Raw genomic sequence first — 24,172 nt, forward strand, 5'->3', positions numbered from 1 at the left:
AATTTTATTTACACTGCAAACAAGTCAGCAAATCAACATTTCTTGAATATATTTCAATGTATTTAGTATTTTTCTAAAAAAAAAAAAAAAATCATTTAAACCTGTAGTTTTCTTATACTATGGTCAGATCAGTTTGGTTTTTGAAATAAATGCTTTAAATAAGCAAAATGGATTGCAATAGATTTGAAAATATTATAAATAGTTGATTCAGGAAATAATAGCTCATTTTGACTATATTAATTAGAGTTGATGAGGTGTCATTTTTCTACGCAGTTCAATTAAATTTTATTTTATTGGTATAGCGCTTTTAACGATGGACATTGTCTCAAAACAGCTTTACAGCAATAATACCGTTATTAGGTTGTACAAAAGAGTGCCTAGGTTTAGTGCCTCTAAGTTTGCTCCTTAGAAATTGTAAATTTATCCCTAATGAGTGAACCAGTGCTGACTGTGGCAAATAAAAACTCCCTGAGAGTGCAGGAAAAAAAACCCTGAGAGAAACAAGACAGCTGTGTAGATTGTCCTTTTAGCTGGCATCTTGCAAATGCTTCTTGCCAGTTAAACTTGAATTCGACAAGTGCGGTAGACTGAAACAGCTCTACAGGATTGCACTTTTTGAAAAGACTGATGAAATATTGTCAGAGGAAAATGTCTCACTGAGTTGATGACTTTGACAGAGCGGACTCATGTGAGAGCTATCAGCATTGCCAACGCATTCTAGTGATTAAAGTCTTACGCAACAAAGTCAAAGTTCAGCGCACAAACGTGTGGTCATTTAGGACAGTCCTACTTCTTAGAAACCATCTAGTCAGTAACAACAGGTGACATGATGCTGCTGGCATCCCCAAGATACCAGCTCCTCAAATCCGGCTATACAAGTGTACTACCCTGTTAGTGCGATTTCTATAACATAATATGCCAAGTAATAAAAGCGTGAATGTGAACGTGTGATACTGAGTGCCCCGAGGTGCGCGTGGAATTTCTAACTTACCCGTGTAACCCATGAATTTTCCAGGAATCTCCTGGTTGCAGCAGCGGCTGCAGAATATCTGGCCACACAGACGGCAGTGGTGGCGTCGGCGGAATGTAGTGAACTTCTCGTTGCAGTCGTAGCACTCTTTACATTGGCTGTCCGGCATCCAATACTGCTTCAGATCGCTGTCCTGTTGGCAGCAGTTCACACAGAATTAAAAGAGAATATAGATTTATACTAACTGAGCACTTTATCAAATCAGCCAATTGAGTGGCAGAACTGCAACTCAAAATCGTAAAAGATACGGCCCAGCAGCTCACGTTCATCAGGATGGAGAGATATGTCGCCATGGTGATCAGTTTTGACTGCGGCACGATTGTTGGTGCCAGCTGGATTGAGCATTTCTATAATTACTGATCTCTTGGAATTTTCATATCCAACAGTTTCTACAGATTGGCAAATGGGTTCGAGCTGACACAGGGTTCCTGCAAGTCAAATTATAACTTTTTAAGACCTTTTTTGGACCATTAAGAATGAAATTTAAGACCTATATTGCGACATCAAAAACACACACAAATACGTTGTTAGCAACCGGCCTTAACAAAGCCCTCAATTATTTTTTTCCAAAGCAAGTATCGCTAAACTTGCACTTCCCCATAGCTGAAAAATAAAATCAGTTTTTCGTCTGTGGTACAATCCGAGAGATATTTGCTCCAATAAAAGCAAGCTGACTGGCTGTTGCATGTTGGTCTCATTTGTAATCTTAACACAGCAAATTATATTTTGACTAGTGAAAGAAAGAACAACAGCATTAGAGGTAGTGTTACATGGACATCGGTAAAAAATTAATAACTACTAACAAAAAAAAAAATTAAGACCCAGAAGAGTGAATTTAAGTCTTTTTAAGACCCTGTGGAAACCCTGTGACAGAAAGGCTACAGTAACTAAGATATCCATTCTGTACAAATGTGGTGGTGAGCAGAAAAACATCTCAAAATGTACAACATGCCAGCACTGGGGCTGGAAGCGGTAAAAATAAAAAGCAGCAGATCTCATCAGGTTCTACTTCGATCAGCCAAGAACAGAAAGCTGAGTCCGCAGTGAGCACATGCTAGACATCTGATGACTGGGGGAAAAAATATGCCCAAATTCCTTGGTGTTCATCTGGTGGAGAACTTCACCTGGTCACTCAACACCAGCTCCATCACCAAGAAAGTCCATGCTTTCTTCCCATACTTTCTGAGAAGGCTGAGGAAATCTCCCATCTCCCTCCCCCCATTCTAACAATGTTCTACAGGGGGATCATCGAGAGTATCCTGAGCAGCTGCTTCACTGCGAGGGCAGCAGAGAAGATCATCAGAGTCTCTCTCACCTCCATTACGGACATTAACATCCGCAAAGCCAACAGCATTGTGGACGACCCCACACACACCCCACACACAATCTTCACTCTCCTACCATCCAGACTGTATAACAGTTTCTTCCCTAAAGCCAACAGACTCCTCAATACACAGAACTGAACTGTACAAGAAAAAACTCACACACACTCACTGAACTGTGTGTTACTGAACTGTTACAACCTGAACTCAACACACACTCAATACTCATTTCACTTTACTTCGTACACATCCATTTCTTCAGCACCACCCATTTTAAATTAATCATATTATACTGTTTGCATGCTGTTTTGCACCTCTTGCCATTTTTGTACAACATTGTGTTTATGTTTACAAGTACACTCTTGTTTACAGTTTTCTCTTTTGCACATTGTACTGTATATTATACAGTAGGTTTACTAGTCTGTCTTTGTCTTGCACTGTTTTCACCGGGTTGCACACGATGCGCTTTATGTGGTGAGGACACTTACTTTAGTCCTTAGCTCTGTGTCCTGTTATGTAGCTCTATATTGTGTGATGCAGCTCTATATTGTTTTAGGAAGCACCAGTGTTCTGGAGGAACGTTGTCTCATTTCACAGCGTCAGCTATATATAGTTGGAATGACAATAAAAGTTTCTCAACCAAGTCGTCTTAAACTGGTTTCATGAACATCACAATGACTTGAATGGGAGGTTCACTGCATGAAAGTGAAGCTAAAAAACCTGCAGGAACTACGAGAAGATGGACCATAATCTAAAAGGAATGTCTGAAATATTTTTTGGAATCCATGATTCCAAAAAACCTGATTTGAGAACAGAAGGAGGCCAAGTTTAGTGTTATTGTAGTCTTTCTTATAAAGTGCTCAGTGTATATATATGTAGTTTATATACGAGTGTATGTAGTTTTTCTTATTGTGTATGTTACTTTGCTGTTCCTAATCATATTTTCCATCAATCTTACTGACAAGCATACTTGTTTCTAAATGCTAAAACCCACATATCCATACCTGACTCTTTCCCTCCATGATCTCTTTTAGCCTCTTTAGGGCAGTGCGAAGTTGAACTGCAGTTCGAGGGTCATGAGTCCCAAGAGGAGCCTCTGACTTTCGCCGTCCATCTGGAAACAGAAAGAAAGAATGAGTGACATGCAAAAGGTGGAAAAAAACATCAGTGAGCATGCATTTCAGGCAATATTTACACCGCTCATGCTAATTGTCATTTGTCTCATTCACCTCTTTCAAAAAAATGGTCACATACCAACTCATGGTCTGATGAAAGTCCTGAAGTAAAAAAATAATGACAGCTATTGTGAATTGTGTTTTGTGATCACAGGAAATCATCAACCGTGTTAAAAATGAAAGCAGATCAAAACTGCAGATATCGGGAAAGTGTTATAGTGCAGACGCTCAAAACGTGTTCAACCAACAACAGCAAGATGGTCATTAAAGGAAACACAAGCCTAATTATGTGTGACATGCTGTAGAACAGGGGTCTTCAACTTCTGGAAGGGGGGGGGGGGGGATACACTAACAAAGCGGATAAATGTGAACGTGTTTGTCTTCTGCAAATCCTCTATTGCAGTTTATCCAATCACATGCATTTATGTAGATTGTTGAAGCTCAGGGTATTTAGAACAACTACATCAACACCAGAAATATAAGTTTTAAAAGAAAAATTTAATAAATTCTAAGATTCAGCATTTTTATTATCTCTCTGGTTCAGTGAACAGTTGATTCACAGGAGTAAAGAATCCCCAATGCAAACAAAATGTTTAAAGAGAACTGGCCAAGAAGTATGTTGACACTTTGCCTGCAACCAATTCAAAACAGATGTGTCTTATGAGAATAGTCTCAAGCATTAATGTGAAGAGCAGATATGAAAAAAATATTAAAATCACTACACATCATTTACAGCCATAAGCTATTTACTGAACTGATCATTAATCTGGGCATGTGATTTGGATATCTGGTTCGATGTACTGTGAAAATTATTATTATTATTTTTTTTAACTGGACCTTAACAAATTGTAGCTGAACACCCCTGATATAGAAGGTTAAGTTCCAAACCACACACACACACACACACACACACACACACACACACACACACACACACACACACACACACACACACACACACACACACGTTTTAATAATAATAAAAAAAATAAAAAAACAGTTGCATTCAGACATCAAACCATTTCAGAACCCCAGCACACAATCACACATTTTCATTCCTTTAAATAAAAATCTCACCTTCCCACTCCACTGTGAACAGAAGAGAAGATGAACAAAGCTTTATATTTAGGCCTGATCTTCACTTGAAAAACAAAATACAGGCCCTGATCCTGACTAGAGTGCCTTTGTGTAGCATGGATACTTGCTAGAAAGCTTCTAAAGCCAGTCAGAAACAGATAAATGACTGTACTGACTACCAAGTACAAGATTGAAGTGAAACATTCTGCATATACAGTAGAGTGAAAAGCTTAACACCACGTTAAAAATCCTGATTGTTTATTTTTGTATTTTAAACAGTAAATTGTTCAATATCTTAAATATTTAATATTAAAGTTTAAAGCCTAGGGACCCTATACGAAGTGTGATATTAACTATGTTAACTGAACAAACCGTCAGATTTCCCCCCCACAAAAAAATCTCTTCTATTGAAGCATCTTTGATATGCCAAAATTCCAATTAATGTCAAACTTTGCACTCAGGATGTCAAAAATTCCTTGTAATAATGAGTTTAAACAATTTCCAATGTGGGATCACTACAGGATTCTGAAAAATATTCTTTCAAATAAATATTATTTTAGTACAAAAACGCATAATATAAGGATTTTTATTTAGTGCTCTTAGACTTTTGGACCCCATTTTTAATATCAAATATTTTAATAATACTCACATTTAGCTTTATTGGTGCAATACCAGACATTATTACATAACCCGGGCAGTTTTTCAATTGACACTTTACTGCCATCTACCGGGCAGGAACGGTAGTGTAACTCCCATCGTTACTTGTATACTGTAATTCAGTGATGGACAGTAACGAAGTAACTGTAATTCGTCTACCACTGCTATAATTCTGAGGATATGTTATAAATAATGCTTGATTACACGCTTACTAATATAGTTAGTAAATAAACTAACTAGCGCCAGGCAAAACAGTAAACAGCATTTTCATTGCAGCACGAGTGAACACTTTAACCATATTGCAAGGAAGCCAGTAGCAAGTGGGTGCCATCTTCTTTGGGAGATTTCGTAGCTCTAAATGAACACACGGTCATATTAGCTGAGTTACAGCATCTCTGTGACACATTCCTTTTGTATGGTGCAGTTTCACAATAAAATCTAACAGTCTGAAAATCCTCTATGCTATGTGTCTCCAAACCATGTTGAGTTTAGGCTTAGCCACAATGTGCTACTATGTCTAAAGAAAAGCAGGCACAGAAAGACATATTTAACAGAGAAATCTCGACATTCTTGAAATGTTCAAAGCAAGCATTGATAATAAAAATGTATACATTTAAGACTGTATTCTTGTCCAAAATACTGATCTGAGAGATGAGCTGTATAGATAATAATAATAAATCCCGAGCTGAGATTGTACAAAAAGTGTTGTATAGGTGTTCAGTCATACTTTATAACCTCTTGAATCAATTTAGGAAAGCTGAAACTACTTCTGCCCTTCACTGAAAGTCATGATACATTTTAATTTTTATAACCAATGAGCTGCGGTGCATATTTTTTTGGATTCTTCCAAGAAAAAGCTTGGCAAACTTGAAACATCATTATGTCATATAACTTTATTAGATATGAGCCGTTTTCTGTTTGTATTTAATATCATTATCATGTATTTTTTACTTTAGCTGAGAAGTATTTGACAGACTTTTTGTATTTAAATATTACAAGCCTAAAGAGCTTTAAAAAAAGTTAAATAAAAAAAAATAAATAAATAACCATTGCATGTGACAAAAATCTTTGTTGGAGAAATGGATTTCGAGCCTTTGAAATGTAGCACAAGGAGCAAAAAAGTCAAAGTTCATGATGTCATAAGCGTTACATCGATGTGTTTATTTTCTCAATACATAAATTTTATAAGGTTATTTGAGTGAAAGATTTTCTTTGTGTGTAGTCTGATGTATAGTTAGCTTTGAGCGGTTTCTGTCCTTTACAGCATTCTTCTCTTCTGTGTCTTTTTTATTTACAATGGTCCATAAGAAAGAAATCTGGGTTCTTTGTATTTTTCAATGGTACTCAAACATTGCAAACTTGCCTTGACACTGCACTAATATATAACTTTTAACGGTGTTATCTTTTTAATCTAAATTTATACACCTCAATGTATTTGAACCTGAGATATTGGTGTTTCTGATACAGTTGAACTCCTACTGTAGTAGTCTCTCACTTTATCTATGAGTGTCCCAGCTTTCTATAGAAAAATACCATTTTATTGCCATTACAAGTGGAAGACGAGCAATAAATCAGATAAGGCACATTAGACACGAGTCAAACAAACTAAATATCCAGGTATTACTTCACTTCTGCAGTACATCCTGCTAAAATACCACTTTGCTTCACTAAAGCGTTATACTGCAACACAAGTACTTAGTCATTGTATGACATGAGCACCATTAGGCCTAATTCCCTGTGGATTAACAGTGGCATGATTTACCTGAGGCTGTAGAGGTTCTCCTGACCAATTCAGAGTGTTTCCTGTGTGTCCCAGAGCTGTGTGTGGACAGTGAGGAAGAGGCCCAGCTCCGGCGCTCGCCCTGTGGTGATGGTGCAGCAGACTCTGGTTTATCAGCTGCTGAAGGAGGCCGAACATCCTCTGTGTGCACACCAGTAAAAAAGCAAGAAGACTGAAATTCAGCCCTGGCCAAAGCTACACATCACTAATGATGGGATGGTTTGCTGTTAGCTGTTTCAGTGGAATAGCACCCACCCACCCACTGGTGCCAATCTGCTTTTTCCCTGAATTGTGATGGTTTTTTATTGTTTTTTAATCCTTTCTGTGCTTATATTTTTTTTTTGTATAACAAGGGCCAGACTTACCAAGCTTTTTTGCTGGTGCAATGTTTGCACCTGACTTTTCTAAAAGGAATAAAAGGCAGAAATTAGATATTTAATCACTGTGTAATTACATTTCCTCCTGGTTTAATGCTTTTTTTTTTTTTTTTAACCCCATTTAAAATGATTAAATTATCATCATATGTTGATGTAACAACATAGAATACATAGAATACATACTTTACTCTATCTAGTCAACCATAGCTAATTTAATTATTCTTCATATCTTTTTTTTGATCAAATCCTTTCTACTAGTGTTATTTAAAACCTCACCAAAAAATTCACTTTCAGCAACCAGACCAGACAGGCCTGTTCTATTTTTAATTGCTGAAAGGATGAAAGAAAGTGAAGCTAGAGAACCACATGACTGGGTCCATTAAATTCTCAATGTGTTTATGGCACCGCTCCACCTACATCACATGACTCCAAACTCAATGCCACTGTTATTAACTGCGAAAAGTGCGAAGCTGAATGCATAATAAAGAAAAAAAATAATAAAAAAAATCCATCCATCCATCCATCCATCCATCCATCCATCCATCCATCCATCCATCCATCCATCCATACATACATACATACATACAGTGGGTACGGAAAGTATTCAGACCCCCTTAAATTTTTCACTCTTTGTTATATTGCAGCCATTTGCTAAAATCATTTAAGTTCATTCTTCTTCCTCATGAATGTACACACAGCTCCCCATATTGACAGAAAAACACAGAATTGTTGACATTGTTGCAGATTTATTAAAAAAGAAAAACTGAAATATCACATGGTCCTAAGTATTCAGACCCTTTGCTGTGACACTCATATATTTAACTCAGGTGCTTTCCATTTCTTCTGATCATCCTTGAGATGGTTCTACACCTTCATTTGAGTCCAGCTGTGTTTGATTATACTGATTGGACTTGATTAGGAAAGCCACACACCTGTCTATATAAGACCTTCCAGATCACAATGCATGTCAGAGCAAATAAGAATCATGAGGTCAAAGGAACTGCCTGAAGAGCTCAGAGACAGAATTGTGGCAAGGCACAGATCTGGCCAAGGTTACAAAAAGATTTCTGCTGCACTTAAGGTTCCTAAGAGCACAGTGGCCTCCATAATCCTCGAATGGAAGACGTTTGGGACGACCAGAACCCTTCCTAGAGCTGGCCGTCCGGCCAAACTGAGCTATCGGGGGAGAAGAGCCTTGGTGAGAGAGGTAAAGAAGAACCCAAAGATCACTGTGGCTGAGCTCCAGAGATGCAGTCAGGAGATGGGAGAAAGTTGTAGAAAGTCAACCATCACTGCAGCCCTCCACCAGTCGGGGCTTTATGGCAGAGTGGCCTGACGGAAGCCTCTCCTCAGTGTAAGACACATGAAAGCCCGCATGGAGTTTGCTAAAAAAACACCTGAAGGACTCCAAGATGGTGAGAAATAAAATTCTCTGGTCTGATGAGACCAAAATAGAACTTTTTGGCCTTAATTCTAAGCGGTATGTGTGGAGAAAACCAGGCACTGCTCATCACCTGTCCAGTACAGTCTCAACAATGAAGTATGGTGGTGGCAGCATCAAGCTGTGGGGGTGTTTTTCAGCTGCACTGACAGGACGACTGGTTGCAATCGAGGGAAAGATGAATGCGGCCAAGTACACGGATATCCTGGACAAAAACCTTCTCCAGAGTGCTCTGGACCTCAGACTGGGCCGAAGGTTTACCTTCCAACAAGACAATGACCCTAAGCACACAGCTAAAATAACGAAGGAGTGGCTTCACAACAACTCTGTGACTGTTCTTGAATGGCCCAGCCAGAGCCCTGACTTAAACCCAATTGAGCATCTCTGGAGAGACCTAAAAATGGCTGTCCACCAACGTTTACCATCCAACCTGACAGAACTGGAGAGGACCTGCAAGGAGGAATGGCAGAGGATCCCCAAATCCAGGTGTGAAAGACTTGTTGCATCTTTCCCAAAAAGACTCCTGGCTGTATTAGATCAAAAGGGGGCTTCTACTAAATACTGAGCAAAGGGTCTGAATACTTAGGACCATGTGATATTTTAGTTTTTCTTTTTTAATAAATCTGCAACAATGTCAACAATTCTGTGTTTTTCTGTCAATATGGGGAGCTGTGTGTACATTCATGAGGAAGAAGAATGAACCTAAATGATTTTAGCAAATGGCTGCTATATAACAAAGAGTGAAAAATTTAAGGGGGTCTGAATACTTTCCGTACCCACTGTACATACATCCATACATACATACATACATACATCCATACATACATACATCCATCATTGTTAGCTCAGGACATGGTGCAGTTCTATTGGGCAAAGTTAGTAACTGAAGCTATCCAGCTATTAGCAAAGGTTCCCAGAAAGGTTTTGTGAAACCCCTATCTGTTACCTCTGTTGAAGCGGAAGAGGCTGACTAAAGAACTGTAGGCCGAGCGCAGTGGGGGTTCATCCTGATCTGGAGTGAGGGGTTTGAAGTGAGTCAGGTGGGAGGGGCTGGGGGGAGACAGGGGTGGCTCAGAGATCCAGTCCAGCGTGGACGAGGAAGACGTAGACTTGTCTTCAGCAGCCATATCACTCCCCCTGAAAAACATAACATATCAGTCTGTTAGTCATGTGATGCTTGTGTCATGTTTTTTTTTTTTTTTCCTTTTCCTGGACCACATGTTCTCTTAAAAGAGGAACAGAGTGCCTGTTGTTTACTCTTTCGTCTCACGGAGACTTGTTCTCACTTATTTCCATTACTGCTTAACTTGACATGCAACACAAACCCGTCACCCCGAAAAAGCTAATTTTTGAAGTTAAATCCACAAAAATTGTGCAGTCAATCAACCAATATAACAATCAGACCTGTACTAGTCTTAACACAGGCTGCTTTCTTTTAAATAGAAACGAAAAAAATCATTAACCTATTCGATACATATGAAGGATGTTACATGACGTAACAAAAAAACCCCCAAATCATCAAGCTGAGAATGCCAGAAAGTACTCCTCATACTATACAACATCTAAGGTTCATAGGCCCACCTTAGAAACAGTCAGTGTGGCATAAACTCTGTATCATTTGCTTCCTTTTTATAGAAGTGAATTTTCGAAACATGCCTATTTTTTTTTTAAATCGCATACATTCTATACAAACCAAAAAAAGCCTAAAACTACCTGCTGTCTTCTTGCATTTAAGATCGTGGGAACTGAGAAAAAAAACCTAAAAATCCTAGAACACAGTTTATTCTTCTGCAGAAGACCCATGGACATCACCTACTGAAATTACACTTCAAAAAACAAAGGAGGAGAACAAACATGTTCAAAGTGTCTAAAGTGATATATGTAATGCATGCAACATTTGGCAACCAGAAAATAAATAAAAGTAAATGAATAAATAAAATCACAATTTCCGCATAAAATATTCAATTGTGCATTAAAAATTACAATCAAATATTAAGCAACTTAGGCGAATTTGTGAGATATCAGCTACTCATATCTCAGAATTCGAAGCAGTTGCATTGGGTATTAGTCAGAATCATTTTAATCAGAATCATTTTAAAACCAATCTCGTTTTGATCTCATTAACCGGCGCATAAATCACACCACCTAATAATAACAGGCCAAATAATATCGATACGAGTGGATTGATTTCTACTCTTTTATTAGAGACACAGGATTAAACTTTCAATAAATCTTTTAAAATTTTAATGGTTTCCATTACAAATACCATCAGCTGTAAAGCATGAAACCCATTACCCTACGGTTTTCTTTATGTGGTGTGCTAATAATGTGTACATCATTGAATCATCATTAAACCAAAGACTCTATTGTAGAAATCTACTGGAATGTGGATGTGTAATAGTGTCCTAATGGTCCCTAAAAGTATCCAGTAGAAACCAACAAGCTGCAAGCTGGTATCCACTGGACATTCCATGCCACCAATAGATGGCAACAAATGACTAGTAGAGACCTACTGGGACTTTTAGTGCTTCCAGTAAATCAATATAATTCTCATTAGAGACACAACCCGGTCTACATCAACAGAACTGATGTAGACCGTGTCTCCATCTTTAAGTTCCTGGGAGTTCACATCTCTGATGATCTGTCCTGGCAGCAGAACACTTGTGCTCTGGTTAAGAAGGTGCAACATCATCTTGAGGAAACTTGAGAAAGTTCATCTGTCCTATCCAACCCTATCACAGTGTGGTATGGTATCTCCACAGTGTGTCATCAGAAGCCTTCAAATGATGGTCAAATCCACCTGAACACATCACTGGCACTCAACTACCTGCCATTTAGCACTTTCACCACAGTAGATGATTACGTAAAGCTCACAACATCATCAGGGACTCCTCACATCCCATTCACAAACTGTTTAAAGTCCTTGCATCCAGAAGAAGATACAGAAACATATGCACCAGAACCAGCAGGTTCAGGGCCAGCTTTTTTCCAGCAAACACCACCACCATCCCATTTCTGATCTCTACATTGACACTGATGTCTCAGTGATTTTATTGCCATTACTAATTATTCTCCAGTTCATCTTAAACTTGTATATACTATATCATTTCTGTATAATAAAACTTCAATATAATTCTAACTTCATACCAGGTCCACATTATCTTCTATACATCTGTATACATCGGAACACAGAACACAGAGCGGAGGGAACACAAAACACAGATCGGAGGGAACACAAAACACAGATCGGAGGGAACACAAAACACAGATCGGAGGGAACACAAAACACAGATCGGAGGGAACACAAAACACAGATCGGAGAGAACACAAAACACAGATCGGAGAGAACACAAAACACAGATCGGAGGGAACACAAAACACAGATCGGAGGGAACACAAAACACAGATCGGAGGGAACACAGCAGAGGGAACACAGAGAACACAGAGAGGAGGGAGCACAGAGAGGAGGGAGCACAGAGAGGAGGGAGCACAGAGAGAAGGGAACACAGAGAGGAGGGAACACAGAGAGGAGGGAGCACAGATCGGAGGGAACACATAACACAGAACAGAGCGGAGGGAACACAGAACACAGATAGAAGGGAACACAGAGAGGAGGGAGCATAGAGAGGAGGGAGCACAGAGAGGAGGGAGCACAGAGAGAAGGGAACACAGAGAGGAGGGAGCACAGATCGGAGGGAACACATAACACAGAACAGATAGAAGGGAACACAGAACGCAGAGCGGAGGGAACACAGAACGCAGAGCGGAGGGAACACAGAAAGCAGAGCGGAGGGAACACAGAAAGCAGAGCGGAGGGAACACAGAAAGCAGAGCGGAGGGAACACAGAAAGCAGAGCGGAGGGAACACAGAAAGCAGAGCGGAGGGAACACAGAAAGCAGAGCCGAGGGAACACAGAAAGCAGAGCGGAGGGAACACAGAAAGCAGAGCGGAGGGAACACAGAAAGCAGAGCGGAGGGAACACAGAAAGCAGAGCGGAGGGAACACAGAAAGCAGAGCGGAGGGAACACAGAAAGCAGAGCGGAGGGAACACAGAGCAGAGCGGAGGGAACACAGAGCAGAGCGGAGGGAACACAGAGCAGAGCGGAGGGAACACAGAGCAGAGCGGAGGGAACACAGAACACAGAGCGGAGAGAACACAGAACACAGAGCGGAGAGAACACAACACAGATCGGAGGGAACACAGAGCGGAGGGAACACAGAGCGGAGGGAACACAGAGCGGAGGGAACACAGAGCGGAGGGAACACAGAGCGGAGGGAACACAGAACACAGAGCGGAGGGAACACAGAACACAGAGCGGAGGGAACACAGAACACAGAGCGGAGGGAACACAGAACACAGAGCGGAGGGAACACAGAACACAGAGCGGAGGGAACACAGAACACAGAGCGGAGGGAACACAGAACACAGAGCGGAGGGAACACAGAACACAGAGCGGAGGGAACACAGAACACAGAGCGGAGGGAACACAGAACACAGAGCGGAGGGAACACAGAACACAGAGCGGAGGGAACACAGAACACAGAGCGGAGGGAACACAGAACACAGAGCGGAGGGAACACAGAACACAGAGCGGAGGGAACACAGAACACAGAGCGGAGGGAACACAGAACACAGAGCGGAGGGAACACAGAACACAGAGCGGAGGGAACACAGAACACAGAGCGGAGGGAACACAGAACACAGAGCGGAGGGAACACAGAACACAGAGCGGAGGGAACACAGAACACAGAGCGGAGGGAACACAGAACACAGAGCGGAGGGAACACAGAACACAGAGCGGAGGGAACACAGAACACAGAGCGGAGGGAACACAGAACACAGAGCGGAGGGAACACAGAACACAGAGCGGAGGGAACACAGAGCAGAGCGGAGGGAACACAGAGCAGAGCGGAGGGAACACAGAACGCAGAGCGGAGGGAACACAGAACGCAGAGCGGAGGGAACACAGAACGCAGAGCGGAGGGAACACAGAACGCAGAGCGGAGGGAACACAGAACGCAGAGCGGAGGGAACACAGAACGCAGAGCGGAGGGAACACAGAACGCAGAGCGGAGGGAACACAGAACGCAGAGCGGAGGGAACACAGAACGCAGAGCGGAGGGAACACAGAACGCAGAGCGGAGGGAACACAGAACGCAGAGCGGAGGGAACACAGAACGCAGAGCGGAGGGAACACAGAACGCAGAGCGGAGGGAACACAGAACACAGATCGGAGGGAACACAGAACACAGATCGGAGGGAACACAGAACACAGATCGGAGGGAACACAGAACACAGATCGGAGAGAACACAGCAGAGGGAACACAGAGAGGAGGGAACACAGAGAGGAGGGAACACAGAGAGGAGGGAACACAGAGAGGAGGGAACACAGAGAGGAGGGAACACAGAGAGGAGGGAACACAGAAAGGAGGGAACACAGAAAGGAGGGAACACAGAGAGGAGGGAACACAGAAAGGAGGGAACACAGAAAGGAGGGAACACAGAAAGGAGGGAACACAGAACACAAAGTGGAGGGAACACAAAGCGGAGGGAACACAGAGAACACAGATTGGAGAGAACACAGAACACAGATTGGAGAGAACACAGCAGAGGGAACACAGAGAACACAGAGAGGAGGGAACACAGAAAGCAGAGCGGAGGGAACACAGAAAGCAGAGCGGAGGGAACACAGAAAGCAGAGCGGAGGGAACACAGAAAGCAGAGCGGAGGGAACACAGAAAGCAGAGCGGAGGGAACACAGAAAGCAGAGCGGAGGGAACACAGAAAGCAGAGCGGAGGGAACACAGAAAGCAGAGCGGAGGGAACACAGAAAGCAGAGCGGAGGGAACACAGAAAGCAGAGCGGAGGGAACACAGAAAGCAGAGCGGAGGGAACACAGAAAGCAGAGCGGAGGGAACACAGAAAGCAGAGCGGAGGGAACACAGAAAGCAGAGCGGAGGGAACACAGAAAGCAGAGCGGAGGGAACACAGAGCAGAGCGGAGGGAACACAGAGCAGAGCGGAGGGAACACAGAGCAGAGCGGAGGGAACACAGAACACAGAGCGGAGAGAACACAGAACACAGAGCGGAGAGAACACAACACAGATCGGAGGGAACACAGATCGGAGGGAACACAGAGCGGAGGGAACACAGAGCGGAGGGAACACAACACACAGAGCGGAGGGAACACAGAACACAGAGCGGAGGGAACACAGAACACAGAGCGGAGGGAACACAGAACACAGAGCGGAGGGAACACAGAACACAGAGCGGAGGGAACACAGAACACAGAGCGGAGGGAACACAGAACACAGAGCGGAGGGAACACAGAACACAGAGCGGAGGGAACACAGAACACAGAGCGGAGGGAACACAGAACACAGAGCGGAGGGAACACAGAACACAGAGCGGAGGGAACACAGAACACAGAGCGGAGGGAACACAGAACACAGAGCGGAGGGAACACAGAGCAGAGCGGAGGGAACACAGAACACAGAGCGGAGGGAACACAGAACACAGAGCGGAGGGAACACAGAACACAGAGCGGAGGGAACACAGAACACAGAGCGGAGGGAACACAGAACACAGAGCGGAGGGAACACAGAACACAGAGCGGAGGGAACACAGAACACAGAGCGGAGGGAACACAGAACACAGAGCGGAGGGAACACAGAACACAGAGCGGAGGGAACACAGAGCAGAGCGGAGGGAACACAGAGCAGAGCGGAGGGAACACAGAGCAGAGCGGAGGGAACACAGAGCAGAGCGGAGGGAACACAGAACGCAGAGCGGAGGGAACACAGAACGCAGAGCGGAGGGAACACAGAACGCAGAGCGGAGGGAACACAGAACGCAGAGCGGAGGGAACACAGAACGCAGAGCGGAGGGAACACAGAACGCAGAGCGGAGGGAACACAGAACGCAGAGCGGAGGGAACACAGAACGCAGAGCGGAGGGAACACAGAACGCAGAGCGGAGGGAACACAGAACACAGATCGGAGGGAACACAGAACACAGATCGGAGGGAACACAGAACACAGATCGGAGGGAACACAGAACACAGATCGGAGAGAACACAGCAGAGGGAACACAGAGAGGAGGGAACACAGAGAGGAGGGAACACAGAGAGGAGGGAACACAGAGAGGAGGGAACACAGAGAGGAGGGAACACAGAGAGGAGGGAACACAGAAAGGAGGGAACACAGAAAGGAGGGAACACAGAGAGGAGGGAACACAGAGAGGAGGGAACACAGAAAGGAGGGAACACAGAAAGGAGGGAACACAGAAAGGAGGGAACACAGAAAGGAGGGAACACAGAACACAAAGTGGAGGGAACACAAAGCGGAGGGAACACAGAGAACACAGATTGGAGAGAACACAGAACACAGATTGGAGAGAACACAGCAGAGGGAACACAGAGAACACAGAGAGGAGGGAACACAGAGAGGAGGAAACACAGAGAGGAGGAAACACAGAGAGGAGGGAACACAGAGAGGAGGGAACACAGAGAGGAGGGAACACAGAACACAAAGTGGAGGGAACACAAAGCGGAGGGAACACAGAGAACACAGAGCGGAGGGAACACAGAGAGCACAGAGCGGAGGGAACACAGAGAGCACAGAGCGGAGGGAACACAGAGGAAACACAGAGCAGAGGTTTGTATACACACTTACACTGTATAATGCACACCAATGCGTTTCCTTTTAAACAGCTTCATGTTTTCCAAAACGTGAAATTTGTGGACATTTCCTTCGCGGAAACGGACTGGTTTGAACTTCCGGTCTGGATTATTAAATTTCACTGGTACCTTGAAATTGATTTGTACCTACCGAATCAGAAACCTGAGCTCGGATAACATTATTTGCCCCCCTTTTTTTTTTACTTCACATGTCACCAAAACACATAAACTGCTCGCTTCCGGGTTCCCTGCTGCCAAAACGTCTAGAATAAAAGGCAGACTGTAAAGAAACGCGTCGCGGCGACTGTCGTAAAATCTTACCGCTTAGTAAACGCTACAGCCCCAGTTCGAAGTGAACAGGTCATAATGCTGGATCAGTTTATAAAGTAATCCCTAAGAGAGTGTGTGTGTGTGTGTTTTGTCTCCTGGTCCAGATCAGCAATAAAGTACACAGAGAGATCATGTGACAGAGGGCCTGGACATCCAAACAGCATCCCATCTCTCATTCATACAACTCATCTGAGTCTATTCTCCAGCACATTGAGCAGATATTAGTTTATACCCAGAATTTTTCAGTCCTGGGTACATCTGAAACATCTCGCACTGCTAGCCGGCTAAATCAACTAGTTTTACCAACCTACTTTCAATAACTATCTACAAAAAATCTACATCCTGCATTGTTTTGCAATATAATATGCTGGAATTAGGACAAGACAGTGATTAGGGCATGATTCTGACTCTGACACTGGTTATAAACTGTCAAAAACAACAACAACCAGACATGCTCCTATAGACCCAGAGATGTCCAGGAGATGACCATAATTTCCATTCTGTACAGCTATCCAGACCATTTCAACCTTTATCTAGAGATGTTAATGTTATCATTCAACTGGGTTTATTCTGAACACTTTATCCAGCTTAACACAACATTTAATTTGTTTAAAATAAATAATAATAATAATAATAATAATAATAATAACAACACCATCAGTGTATCCTTCCCCTGCAGGTCGCCTCCAAGCTTAAATCAGATTACCACCAATAATACTTTCCAACTATGATCCTGGAAGCTCCGCTTACCTGTTTTTTTTTTTTTTTTTCTCGTTGTTTTCTACAGCATAACTATAAGATCCGAGCCAAGAGAAAACACAAATCGACCCAATATGACATTTTCAATCCACTTCACATGATCTGTACGTGTGTTCGCCCCGCTAGCGAGCCCGGAAACCGGAGTATCATCTGTGGAGACAGAAGTAATCGATCCCACAGCGCTCGATCACTGGTTTTATCACGAGAGCAGACATTACTTATCTATCTGAGCAAACAAACTTGCGATCTACACAAAGCTAATCATTGTTGTTTAAAAAATAAAACACACACACACACACACATTATATATATATATATATATATATATATATATATATATATATATATATATATATATATATATATACACACAGACCAAAAGTTTGGACACACCTTCTCATTCAAAGAGTTTTCTTTATTTTCATGACTATGAAAATTGTAGATTCACACTGAAGGCATCAAGGGCTATTTGACCAAGAAGGAGAGTGATGGGGTGCTGCGCCAGATGACCTGGCCTCCACAGTCACCGGACCTGAACCCAATCGAGATGGTTCCACAGAGTGAAGGCAAAAGGGCCAACAAGTGCCAAGCATCTCTCGGGGAACTCCTTCAAGACTGTTGGAAGTCCATTTCAGGTGACTACCTCTTGAAGCTCATCAAGAGAATGCCAAGAGTGTGCAAAGCAGTAATCAAAGCAAAAGGTGGCTACTTTGAAGAACCTAGAATATGACATTTTTCAGTTGTTTCACACTTTTTTGTTATGTATATAATTCCATATATAATTCCACATGTGTTAATTCATAGTTTTGATGCCTTCAGTCATGAAAATAAAGAAAACTCTTTGAATGAGAAGGTGTGTCCAAACTTTTGGTCTGTACTGTATATATACACACACACACACACACACATATATATATATATATATATATATATATATATATATATATATATATATATATATATATATATATATATATATATATATATATATATGTATGTATGTATATATACACAGTGTTGGGGGTAACGCGTTACAAGTAACGTGCGTTACGTAATAATATTACTTTTCTGGAGTAACGAGTAAAGTAGCGCGGAGATGGCAGACCAGAGAATTAAATTACTGTGATGGAAGTATTCTTATTATTTTGAAATAGTCGAGGAAAAGGAGAAAGGAATAATGGTTAAGTGTAGATTATGTGTTGGTGAAAAGCTCTTGTCAACTGCAAAAAATACCACTTCAGACATCGAACGTGGGAGACACATGTACGATGCCATCACAGCGGAGACAGAGAGCAAATTCACAGCTCATTTGCTCTTTGTGGGAAGATAAACTGCCACGGTCACTGATAATAGCGCGAACTTTGTAAAAAGTGTTCAGAATGTTTCAAGCTGATGATGAAGCAGAGAATGATGTAGACGAGGACGAGGTCATATTTACGGAATTGCACGATGTTTTACGAGATGACAGCGAAAGGTATGTTCTCCCTCCACATCACCGGTGTGCAGCCCACACCCTTAACCTTATATACACGAACGATAGTGACATTCCTGACGGCGAGGGCAGATTGAAAAGCAGTGTACAGAAGAGCGACTGGAAAGTGTTCAGCCTTGTGGTCAAAATTTAGTCGATCATCTTATTGTTCTCTAAAAAGTTATTAAGCTTTTTAAATGTTTAAGAAAGGTATTTTGCTCTAATATAACTTATTTCTTAATGACAATTATCTATATTACACCTGTTACACCTGTAAGGCGTGAAAGAGATACAAGTAACGCAAAAGTAATATAACGCGTCACTTTCCATAAAAAGTAACTAAGTAACGTAATTAGTTACTTTTTTGGGGAGTAACTCAATATTATAATGCATTACTTTTAAAAGTAACGTTGCCCAACACTGTATATATAAGATGCCATCTTTATTATATTATAGCAGGGGCGTACTAAGGTAGTAATGTGTACCTTTTTGAGTATAAAGTACAAATATGTTCTTATAATGGTACTTAGAGTATATTGTTTACATATTTTAAATTGTATTGTGTGTATGCACAGTACATGGCACACAGTAATGGATAATTGCACGTTCAAATAATACTTCATTTTGTTCTATTCTACAGTCCATGTTTCAGGAATAAAACAAGTCATTCAAAACAAACTATTGAAAGAAAATATGTATTTAACTCAACATGTCAAGACCCTATATCAATTATACAATGAGATGAAATACACATTTAGTGTCACTTATTTTAAGCTTCCTGGCTGGTTTGTTTAAAAGTAGTAGTTTTTTTACACAGTGTTAAGCTAACATATATCTCAATATATAAAGCTACTTAAAACCCTCATTCACCGGACTACATTACCCATCATCCTTTGCACCCCGTCATCCACCATGTTTGTTTCCCGTCTTCACCTGTCTGTTCACCTGGACTCTATTTATACTCATCACCACTGTCTTTACTCATTGTCGGTTATCGTCTTTACTACGTTGTATGTATGTGTAATTTACCTGCTCCTTATTATTAAAACCACATCTTTAATATTACTATTCGTGTCCTCGTCTCTCCGTGTACATACCGTGACACACAGAGTTAAACATGCTGTCAAATCTCAGTTCAACTTTATTTTTATTCCTGTTTGAAGGATTTTGATAACACACGTGTACATTCCTCCATTAAAAACCTCAACATGTCGTGAACACAATTCTGGACTAAAAAAGTGAAGGGGACGAATTTACTTTTAATAAAAAGTAATCTACGCCCCTGTATTATAGTATATTATATTATAACATTCTTTAATCATAAAAAAAGTGATCTAATTCGCAGTTGGGTCTTCCTGTATTTCTTCTTAAAAGCAACTCGAAATTTTCCCACAGACTTATACCAGAGCATAAACTTAAATAAGGCTTTTGTAAAAGTTTATTTAAATATATCATTAATATTAATTTTTTTATTCACATACAATACTAGTCAAAAGTCTGGAGACACTTTCCTCTGTAGTTTTTCTACATTTGTATTTTTCCAACATTGTATATAATATTGAACAGAACGTTTCATATTTAAGATTGTGGAAAGTAATTAGTTTAATGACAGCTTGGCAAACTCATGGCATTCTCTCATCAGATTCACGAGGTAGGCACCTGGAATGGGTTTTAATCCACAGATGTGCTTTGGCAAGAGTTCATTTGTGACATTTCTTGCCTTCTTAATGTTCTTTAGCACATCAGTTCTTTAGAGGAAAGACTGAGCACAGAGTCAATAGCCTTATTAGTGCTAAAGGTCAGTCAATTCTATACGTATTCTTTCATAGTTTGGATGTTTTTAGTATTAATGTTGAAAATAAGAAAAATAAAGGAAAAACACTAAAGGAGAGAGAGAGAGAGAGTGTGTCCAAACTTTTGACTTATTCTATATTTATGTTTTTATGTTTTATCTTTGTTCTTGTCTTTTTGTATCATATATGTATAGTGGAATTCATGTTTGATTATTAAAACTGTTACAGAAAAAACACAAATTCAGCAGATCAACAGCACCAAAATGTCTTAAAGTACCATAGAATGCAGGTGGCAAATATATTGCACCCAATGTGAGTAACAATGCTGAACAAAAATCAATATGATAGGCTCAAGTTTGATTTTAACATCAAGTTTGTGCTTCCAAACTAAACAAACACCTGTCATTCTTAATAAACATGTTAGCTGACATTTAACTAGAAATGCAGCTATTTAGCGAAAGTTTTCTGCAAATTATATCATTCAAAACCCTGATAGCCCTGATATAAAGCCTGCACTTGTGGCAATCTTATAGATTATATGCCACAAATGGCTTGGGAATATTCAGAGAGCTATTAGAATGAATTTAAAGAAAAAAGTAATTACAGAAAGCAAAACATTGTATGCAACTAAAAGTGATGTCTACACTGCACTGAAGTTACCTCACTAGAGTTAAAAGGCTAGTGTATAAATATAAGACTTTTAGATCTACTCATTTTGTGATTTTTCGATGCATTCCAAAAGTCACATGAATGTGTTCATTCAGTTTGAGATGAATCCTTGCAGTGGAGAACACAACAGTACTGCCTTCATAAGAAAACTAGTACTGTAAATAAGTAGTAAGCATCAAAATCTTAATAGATATACACAACATAGTTAGAAATCTACTGATATACATACACCATTAAAAGAACCCCTCTATAGTTATAAATTTAATGCTTTGTTTCTGGTTTTACAAATCCACCAGGTCCCATAAACAGATATCGTGATGTTTTATAGATCTAGGGTTACGGTATTAGCGTTCTATCATCATGTCTTATTTTTTAAATAAATGTGTGGTATAAAGTATTAGACATGTTCCATATTGTGAAACTTGAAAGCAACAAGAATCCAGAAGAGAAAGCAGGCTTTCATGTTTAGAATAAGTCAAGTCAAGTTTATTTCTATAGCGCTTTTCACAACAGACATTGTCTCAAAGCAGCTTTACAGAATTTTAAGAGTTAAGGTGAATGGTGTGCATTTATCCCTGATGAGCAGCGGTGGTGACTGTGGTAAGGAAAAACTCCATTCGATGTTATGAGAAAGAAACCTTAAGAGGAATCAGAATTAAAAAGGGAACCCATCTTCATTTGGGTGACATCAAGAGTGTGATCACAAATCTTTAAACAATACAGAGCACTGGAGAGTGAGAACTAACATGAGCACTGGAATGTGATTATGAGTAATGTCCTTTCTACAATCTTTTACAGTCATTTGTGGTTATAAAACTGGGAGCTACTGAGCAACTAAAAAAAATAGCTCAACATTTGCGATCGAGTTTTAAAGTGTGTTGAATTAACATTTAAATTTTTATGAAAGCCAACAGACAAAATGGGTGATTACACTGACATTGAACTAATATATATTTGTAGTTGATGACCCATAATAAATGGGGTCATGGGTGCTTCTTATTTCCTTAATTGTGTATTTTTAAATGAGTAATCTGAAGCTCAAGAGCATTATACAACTTTGCTTAAAAGACAAAATACATTTTAAATACAGTGAGGAAAATAAGTATTTGAACACCCTGCTATTTTGCAAGTTCTCCCACTTAGAAATCATGGAGGGGTCTGAAATTGTCATCATAGGTGCATGTCCACTGTGAGAGACATAATCTAAAAAAAAAAAAATCCAGAAATCACAATGTATGATTTTTAAACTATTTATTTGTATGATACAGCTGCAAATAAGTATTTGAACATCTGAGAAAGTCAATGTTAATATTTGGTACAGTAGCATTTGTTTGAGGTCAAACGTTTCCTGTAGTTTTTCACCAGGTTTGCACACACTGCAGGAGGGATTTTGGCCCACTCCTCCACACAGATCTTCTCTAGATCAGTCAGGTTTCTGGCCTGTCGCTGAGAAACACGGAGTTTGAGCTCCCTCCAAAGATTCTCTATTGGGTTTAGGTCTGGAGACTGGATAGGCCACGCCAGAACCTTGATATGCTTCTTACAGAGCCACTTCCTTGGTTATCCTGGCTGTGTGCTTCGGGTCATTGTCATGTTGGAAGACCCAGCCTCGACCCATCTTCAATGCTCTAACTGAGGAAAGGAGGTTGTTCCCCAAAATCTCGCAATACATGGCCCCGGTCATCCTCTCCTTAATACAGTGCAGTCGCCCTGTCCCATGTGCAGAAAAACACCCCCAAAGCATGATGCTACCACCCCCAAGCTTCACTGTAGGGATGGTGTTCTTGGGATGGTACTCATCATTCTTCTTCCTCCAAACACGTTTAGTGAAATTATGACCCAAAAGTTCTATTTTGGTCTCATCTGACCACATGACTTTCTCCCATGACTCCTCTGGATCATCCAAATGGTCATTGGCAAACTTAAGACGTGCCTGGACATGTTCTGGTTTAAGCAGGGGAACCTTCCGTGCCATGCATGATTTCAAACCATGACGTCTTAGTGTATTACCAACAGTAACCTTGAAAACGGTGGTCCCAGCTCTTTCAGGTCATTGACCAGCTCCTCCCGTGTAGTTCTGGGTTGATTTCTCACCATCCTTAGGATCATTAAGACCCCACGAGGTGAGATCTTGCATGGAGCCCCAGTCCGAGGGCGATGGACAGTCATGTTTAGCTTCTTCCATTTTCTAATGATTGCTCCAACAGTGGACCTTTTTTCACTAAGCTGCTTGGCAATTTCCCCGTAGCCCTTTCCAGCCTTGTGGAGGTGTACAATTTTGTCTCTAGTGTCTTTGGACAGCTCTTTGGTCTTGGCCATGTTAGTAGTTGGATTCTTACTGATTGTATGGGGTGGACAGGTGTCTTTATGCCGCTAACGACCTCAAACAGGTGCATCTAATTTAGGATAATAAATGTAGTGGAGGTGGACATTTTAAAGGCAGACTAACAGGTCTTTGAGGGTCAGACTTCTAGCTGATAGACAGGTGTTCAAATACTTATTTGCAGCTGTATCATACAAATAAATAGTTTAAAAATCATATATTGTGATTTCTGGATTTTTTTTTTAGATTATGTCTCTCACAGTGGACATGCACCTACGATGACAATTT

At 41.0% G+C, this 24,172-nt stretch overlaps 1 protein-coding gene across 13 annotated transcripts in view; it reads right to left on the bottom strand.

Moving 5' to 3' along the window:
* Positions 1 to 17,789, bottom strand: part of pikfyve (phosphoinositide kinase, FYVE finger containing) — a 37,601-nt gene extending 19,812 nt beyond the window's left edge. For 4 of the 13 annotated variants that reach the window (XM_083536870.1, XM_083536868.1, XM_083536878.1 and 1 more), the window contains exons 1-6: positions 17,620 to 17,789; positions 9,806 to 9,996; positions 7,407 to 7,445; positions 7,024 to 7,182; positions 3,357 to 3,466; positions 992 to 1,163 (exon numbers count right to left, since the gene is read on the bottom strand). In XM_083536870.1, the coding sequence (XP_083392996.1) occupies positions 992 to 1,163; positions 3,357 to 3,466; positions 7,024 to 7,182; positions 7,407 to 7,445; positions 9,806 to 9,986 (661 nt within the window). In that variant the 5' untranslated portion in view covers positions 9,987 to 9,996; positions 17,620 to 17,789. Of the gene's footprint in view, positions 1 to 991; positions 1,164 to 3,356; positions 3,467 to 7,023; positions 7,183 to 7,406; positions 7,446 to 9,805; positions 9,997 to 16,534; positions 16,790 to 16,860; positions 16,989 to 17,619 lie in introns of those variants that run through there. The other 9 variants (XM_083536875.1, XM_083536873.1, XM_083536872.1 and 6 more) reach the window with 5 other exon arrangements.
* Between the last annotated feature and the right edge of the window lie 6,383 nt (positions 17,790 to 24,172).

The sequence above is a fragment of the Silurus aristotelis genome (genome assembly GCF_946808225.1).
Source record: "Silurus aristotelis genome assembly, chromosome: 3".
Taxonomy (NCBI): domain Eukaryota; kingdom Metazoa; phylum Chordata; class Actinopteri; order Siluriformes; family Siluridae; genus Silurus; species Silurus aristotelis.